The sequence below is a fragment of the Engraulis encrasicolus genome, chromosome 13, assembly GCF_034702125.1.
Source record: "Engraulis encrasicolus isolate BLACKSEA-1 chromosome 13, IST_EnEncr_1.0, whole genome shotgun sequence".
Lineage (NCBI taxonomy): Eukaryota > Metazoa > Chordata > Actinopteri > Clupeiformes > Engraulidae > Engraulis > Engraulis encrasicolus.
Window position 1 is genome coordinate 39,053,106 of NC_085869.1, and position 7,500 is coordinate 39,060,605.

A 7,500-nucleotide genomic window follows, 5' to 3' on the forward strand; every position below is an offset into this window, starting at 1 on the left:
GAGATCACCCACACATCCATCCCCCCTGATAGACACACACACACACACACACACACACACACACACACACACACACACACACACACACACACACACACACACACACACACACAGAGAGAACAGTATGTGTCAATGAAGGGTGACGTGTTGGTGTCCTCATATTACTCATGACATTTCACAATTGTGTGTGTGTGTGTGTGTGTGTGTGTGTGTGTGTGTGTGTGTGTGTGTGTGTGTGTGTGTGTGTGTGTGTGTGTGTGTGTGTGCGTGTGTGCGTGTGAGTGTGTGTGTGTGTGTGTGTGTGTGTGTGTGTGTGTGTGTGTGTGTCAGTCCAACTCAATACCATACCCCAGTCGCTTCCTCCTTTATCAGGCTTCATTGCCTTGATAGCAACAACAACAAGCTTTCTCTGATGTCAAGAAGCAAACAGCTGCTTTTTGGGAACTGGTCCACCATTTCAATAACCCGAGGGCAAATGAACGTCTAGATTATGTCAGCCTAGCAAGACTGGGTTATTTCCATGACCCAAACTCCCATCCTCCCTTGTGCTTATGGCCTCATGATGACGTCCCAAGATGTCATTGTATGACAGACATTTAATCCAAAGCTCATTTTCTCATTTGCCACCGAGATGTTGAATGGGCAAAAGTCCCCCAAAAGTTGTTGTGGCTAGGCTTACAGCGTGGGACACTGTATTGTTTTCTCCACAGAGGTGGGCGTACAGTAAGCAAAGCGCGAGGCCACAAGCACAGGTCGAGGACGGGAGTTGGGAACTTGGGATGATGGAATGAAGCCCTTGAAAAGCTTGGTCTGGCACTAGGGCTGCACGATTATGGAAAAAATCATAATCACAATTATTTGTGTCAAAATCATAATCACGATTATAAATCACGATTATGGATTTTTGCTGATTTAAAAAACAAAATGATAACAAAATGAAATACCTTATAATCAAATTAATTAATGAGCAAAATAAAGTTAATTGTAATATTTGTGTAAAAGGCAATAGCATAGATTCGGATTGAAATCACGATTTTGATATCACTTTTTTTATATCACGATTTTTCGCAATTTTCGGTTATTTACGATTAATTGTGCAGCCCTATCTGGCACTGTATGGTTCAGAAAGATAATGGGTGTGCTGTGGGACCTCACTGTCAACACTACTATGACAAATCAGAGCAACAGTGACTAACCCTCCCCAATGGTGACTAACACACCCCAAGAGACATGACTCCTGAAATTGTGTGTTAGCAATCAAGAAAAACGAATGACTGGATTATGTTAGCCTAGCAAGGCAAATTACAAAATCAAAAGCTCAGTCTGGCACCGCATGGTTCAGGAAGCTGAGGAATGTGTGTGGGACCTCACTTTCATGAGGTCTAGTTTTTGTATTGCTTTGGCACATTAGATTACACTTAGCTGACGATTTCATCCAAACAGATTTAAAGTTATTTTAAAGGGTATTGGTTAGACCTTTTCAGAACATTTATTGCCGCAGTCTAACCAGTGACACAGACTGTGTGAACGTTTTGTGTGCAAAGGCCTCTAACATTACCAACACATTTACCATAAGCAAACTGTGATCAGTCAACATTTCATAGCAGTGTAAGATCACTACCAGTCAGTCATTGCACAATGGCTGGAAAAAAATACAAAATACCCAGCTACCATTTCAGTGACACAAAAACTGTCTTATATCTATGGGAAAGGTGTTCATGCAACAGGAATGTGCTACTAACACATGTGCAAAATAAAGCTTTTGCTCTCTGCTCAAGTAGTGATGATGAGGACTTTGGGAGTCTCGGGTTAAAGCGACAGAGAAAAGCTGTACTGTAGCACACCCCAACGATTCATACAGGTGAGAAAAAAAGAGTGTGATTCGAGGCCTGGTTTGGCTGCTTCTGGTGAGATATTGAATGAACACATGTCACTGATGACGTCAAGCAAGGCCGGAGCAGGAGGAGGAGGAGGCACTAGAGGAAGGATAATAACACCTATTGGGTATGATCTGTGTGTGTGTGTGTGTGTGTGTGTGTGTGTGTGTGTGTGTGTGTGTGTGTGTGTGTGTGTGTGTGTGTGTGTGTGTGTGTGTGTGTGTGTGTGTGTGTGTGTGTGTGTGTGTGTGTGTATGTGTTCTTGATTCTGATCAGTCCCTACTGATTGCTATGAAATTTGCTTCCATCACTACCGTATTTGGGTTTGTAATGCTGCCTTCTTGGTGAGATCCAAATAAAAATACTACACTGTGTGCGTGTGCGTGTGTGTGTGTGTGTGTGTGTGTGTGTGTGTGTGTGTGTGTGTGTGTGTGTGTGTGTGTGTGTGTGTGTGTGTGTGTGATCAGGGGAGAGGATGCTTACCAGTGAAGGGATACTGTGCCATGCTTCAGGCACCCAGTGCTAAGGGAACAGACCTGAGGAGACACAACAGGCAATCAAAACACAAATGGGGAGATAAAACAGTCAATCAAATCAGACCTGAAGAGACTCAACAACCAATCAGAACACACATGAGGAGAACACAGCAGTCAATCAAAACACATCTGATGAGATACAAAGGCCAATCAAAACAGACAAATAAGGTAAATGAGAACCAATCAGACCCAGTTAGGAACACCAGACAAACACTCCCCCTTCCTCTCTATCTTTCTCCACTCACACATTCCCCCTCTCTTACATATTCACCACACACACAATCCCGCTTTCACGCTCAAGCACACTTTTCTCTTTCACTTTCTCTCTCTCACACTTACGCCATCTCACAGATTGTCTTTCCTCTCACCTCTCTCTCTTACTCTACTCATCCTTCTCTCTCCCTCTGTCTCCCTTTCTATACTTCCCTTCTCACCGCCCCCCCCTCTCTCATCACCCTCTCTTTCTCTCTGCCAATCCCTCCATCACCTCTCCTCATCTTCTAATGTCTTCTTGTGATGTCACGCTGAATCAGTCTACACAGTCTACAGTAAAGCCTTCATCTCCCAGGTGTACAGGTAAAAGTAGAAGTAGAAAAAGTAAAAGAAAACAAAAGAACCTGCCACAGTTTCAACCTAACACAGGTGATACATGGTTTGCAATCAGCTGATTCTGAACTGGTTGGTTGAACCTCGTGTTTTTTTTTTTCAGCAACACTTAATTTGAAGGTGTCACAGATACGGTGTGTCTACCTCATTAATAATAACTGGTGTAACGATTATGTAATACCACTTACTAGTGTTTTACTTACTGTACATGATGAACAGGGCTCTGAATTAACTTTTTTCCTCATCAGCCAAAATGGCTAGTAGATGTTGATCTCCAAACACACGCTCACTAGCTCACTAATAGGTCAAAATGTCTGGTAAGTTGGTCTTTTCTACCAGCCAAACTGAAATTTCATCAGCATTTGGCCTGTTGGCTGGTGAGCCCTGATGATGCATGTATTTCTTTCTACCTGTACATATAGAAACAACCCTCATTCTCACTACTGCTACGGAATTCAAACCTGCAACCCTCTGCCCTCAAGTCCAATGCCTTACCCATGAGGCCACAGCAGGCCCCTCGGCTACACGCCAGGCTTTGGTCTACCGGTTACAGACCTGCTCCACTGGCTTGGCCATGGCATCAGAAGTGTATTGGTTTGTTTCCCGCACCACGTAGGACACGATATGCTGGGACCAGTTCGACCTGTACTGTTCTGCTGCAGGGGAGGCTAGCCTGGGAGACTAGCCTGGGAGACCAGCCTGGGAGACTAGCCTGGGAGACTAGCCTGTACTATATTTCACTCCAGGGACCTAGTCTGTAATGCAGCTGCCTAGCCTGTAGTGTACTAGCCTGCTCCAGGAGCCCACTGTACTAGCCTGCTCCAGGGTGCACTAGCCTGTCCCTGTGCTGCACAGTGCTATGCCACTAGCTTGTACTATACTGTACTGTGCTGTCCCCGTGGCACTAGACTAGCCTGTGCTATGCTGAGCCAGAGAGAGTAGAGAGAGAGAGGTTCCGTTGGCCCATTGTTTCCGGGTTCTATTATTGCAAGGGGGAGGGGGGGGGATCCCCCTTTAGGCAGACCTAGGCAGACCTAAGGACGGTTCTATTCAATGCTAGGAGTATTATGACACGCCCCTTTATGCAGACCGGAACCTGGTCATGTTAGGGGCCCATAGCAACCTATTACATTGGCATATCTCTATTATACTTAAAGAATCTCTGGCTGAGCTGTATCAGTAGACTACACTAACCTGTACTGTACTGTGCTGTGTCAGGGCCGGCTAGCCTGTGCTGTACTATGCTGTCTTGTCCCCAGTACGTTAGCCTGTCCTGTCCCCAGTATACCAGCCTCTGCTATACTATGGGCAGCCGTGGCCTAGGGGTTAGGGAGGTGGTCTTAGTAAGATCAGAGGGTTGCCAGTTCCAATCCCACCCTCTCTGCACCTCCATCCATGGCTGAAGTACACTTGAGCAAGGCAACTAACCCCAACATTGCTCCAGGGACTGTAATGCCCTGTAAATGTCTGTCAGTCGCTTTGGATAATAATAAAATAATAATAATAAAAAGAAAAAACTACACTGAGCTGTCCCAGCACACTAACCTGCACTGTGCAGTCCCTGTGATGTCCCCAGATGCATTAGGCTAGGCTGTGCTGTCCCTGTGCTCAGGGTTGCCAGATGAGGCTGCCCAAAAACTGCTCAAAACCCGCCTAGAAGCACAAAATCCCACCCAATTCTATTGATTTCTATGGCAAAAATTGGGCAGGTTTTTCTGCCAAATGCCATTTTTACCCGCACACAGCCATCCTAAGCAGCCCAATTGGGCGGGAAACAGCCCAATCTGGTAACACTGCCTGTGCTGCTTCTGGATGTGCGACACAGTACAAGGTGCTCTGTAATCTGGGCACCGTCGGCCAAGAGTAATGATATGTCATAATGTTCCTATTTCTTCCTGCCCGCTTCCTCGTCCCTGCATGCACTCTCTCCTCCTGCCGTAGTTCATGGCCTGTCTCGCCATCCATCCATTCTCAACTTCTATCTCTTCTTTCCCTCCCCTGTCTCAGTCTCTGTTCCCTAACTCTACCCTTCCTTCCAAACCAATATCTCTCTTTTTATTTCTTATCTCTATCTCTCCATCCCCTCCTCTCTTTTTCATACTCTTCATCTATCTGTCTCCATCCATCATCCGCCTCTCTCTCTCTCTCGCTCTCTGCCTCGTTCTCTCCATCCCGAGCTATACTGTATCTCTCTGTTCCCTCCATATCTCTGTACGTCCTCTACTGCTATCTGTCTCTCTCCATCCTCTAACTCTGCCTTTCTGTAGGCCTCAGTTTATACTCTGTCTACATGCCCTTGGGAGAAGTGACGAAGAAAGAATGCTGGGGACAAGGAACCGCAGAGAGAGAGGAAGAGAGAGAGAGAGGGAGAGAGAGGGAGAGAGAGAGAGAGGGAGAGAGAGGGAGAGAGAGAGATAGTTTCTTTTCCTCCCTGCTATTCTGTGTGATTACTGGTGTGGAGGAAGATGGGCCTGGAGGCCTGAGAGACGGATCAGCTCACATCATGAAGGAAAAGAAAAGAAAGACGGAGGACAATACTCACTCACACAGCCAGCAGTCTCTCTCTCTCTCTCTCTCTCTCTCTCTCTCTCTCTCTCTCTCTCTCTCGCTCTTCCACTCCCCACCCCTCTCTCACTTTCTTCCTCTCTCTCTTTCTTTGCCTCTCTGTCTTTCCATTTCTCTCTGTCTCTCTCTTGGCCCTTTACAATGATCCTCTAACGGCTGGGACCGGAAATGTGCAAGCAATGAATGCCACTCCTTACTGGCTGTTCTGCTCGCCTGCTGGAATCTCTGGGTGCCCACTAGATGCCCTGGGTGCCAGCTGGGTACCACAGTACACAGTATGTACAGTTAATTCAACACTTAGAGAGTTTAATTAACCCCTTAGTGCAGTGCCTCTGTTATAGCACATTGTCACCAAAATGGTAATGACCAAAAGACACTCCCTCCATTGCCATAGCAATGTTGTTATGATGTAGTTACGTGTTTTCTGCAGTGAATAGGCCCGTAGGCAGGCATTTCTGTGGAGTACTGACTCGCATACCTAGTCTATGGTTGTGAAAGGGGTGCACAGAAAAAACAATTCCCTGGCTGGAACCGAATAGCATATGGGGGCCCTTGTCTTGGTAAAGGTTGGGAACCCCTGTTCTACTATGTTTGGTCGCAGGATACTCTTTAACCCCTTAAGACGCGGCTTAATACATTTGTTGTTACCAGTATGGTAATGACCAAGTCGTGGTGCATTTCTAAAGGGCCTGTGTTGTGTCATAGTATTGTAGTGCTATGGTAGTTACATTTCAATGACTATTACATCGTGCCACAGGAGGTACGGCACGCATTAAGGGGCTACGTGTTGAAGTAACACTGCATTTGTTGTGCATTGTATTCTCCAGGTGCCCACTGGATGCCAATATGGTGGATGCTCCATGTCATTATGGGTACCAGTGCCTACCAGTTCAGGGGGGTAAAGTATGGCTGAGTCACCAGGGGCCCCCTGTACCAAATTTAGGAAAATGTATGGCTGGGGTGGTGCATTGGAGCTGTTTGTATGTAACAGAGGCTTACTAGCAGAGTTGGCGTGGAACGTTAGTAAACCTTCCTCCCAAAGCTTCATATAGTGTTGATGGATGCTGTTGGGCTGGAGGACTGGCCCTTTAGTCCAGCGGTATCGTACTGTGCCTCCCATTTCCGAACCGATGTAGTTGACGAGGTCGCACGTTTGTGAACCTGAGGGGGACGAACAGGTGCAAGAAGACCTCTGTGACATGTACAGGGCCCAAAATGTGCTGCTACGCCCCTGCCTACTGCCTACCGGTTTCTAGTAGAGGTGCCAGTTTCTCCTGGATGTTCCAGGTGCCTACAGCATGTTTGCCTAACATGGGGCTGCTTAGGCTCCCAGAGAGGGCCTTGGGGTGTGGGGTCAGCCTGCAGTGGTGAGCTCCCTCCAGAACCATCTCTCCAGAGGAGTACAGAGGAGAGAAGAGAAGAGAAGAGAAGAGAAGAGAAGAGAAGAGAAGAGAAGAGAAGAGAAGAGAAGAGAAGAGAAGAGAAGAGAAGATAAAAAGAGAGGCGGGATGGAGAGGAGAGAAGAGGAGAGGAGAGGAGAGGAGAGGTAGATAGGAGAGGTAAAGTAGAGGGTAGGGAGGAGAGGGAGATTAGAAGGTAGAGAGGAGAGGAGATGTAGACTAGAGGTTAGAGTGGAGAGGAGAGGAGAGGAGAGGAGAGAGGTAGATAGACTAGAGAGGATAGAGAGAGGTGAATTACACAGCGCAGGCAAAGCTGCGGACAATGTCACCGCAAGGACACGTAAAATGACTAAGACACGAGGGACAGAGGGAGGGCAAGGAAAGAGAGGAAAGGGGGGAAACAGAGGAAGCGCTGGAAATAAGGAGATACGCACTGACTGGCAGAGGAGGAGGAGGTGGTGTGTGTGTGTGCTGTGTGTGTGCTGTGTGTGTGCTGTGTGTGTGCTGTGCGTGCGT

The 7,500-nt window shown here is 47.0% G+C and overlaps 1 protein-coding gene across 1 annotated transcript in view; it reads right to left on the reverse strand.

Moving 5' to 3' along the window:
• Positions 1 to 7,500, reverse strand: part of LOC134460535 (intersectin-1-like) — a 39,125-nt gene that overhangs the window by 30,572 nt on the left and 1,053 nt on the right. Inside the window, exons 2-3 of the mRNA XM_063212915.1 lie at positions 2,361 to 2,413; positions 1 to 25 (exon numbers count right to left, since the gene is read on the reverse strand). The exon at positions 1 to 25 is cut by the window's left edge and continues 71 nt beyond it. Coding sequence (XP_063068985.1) covers positions 1 to 25; positions 2,361 to 2,382 — 47 coding nt within the window. The 5' untranslated portion in view covers positions 2,383 to 2,413. The remainder of the gene's footprint in view (positions 26 to 2,360; positions 2,414 to 7,500) is intronic.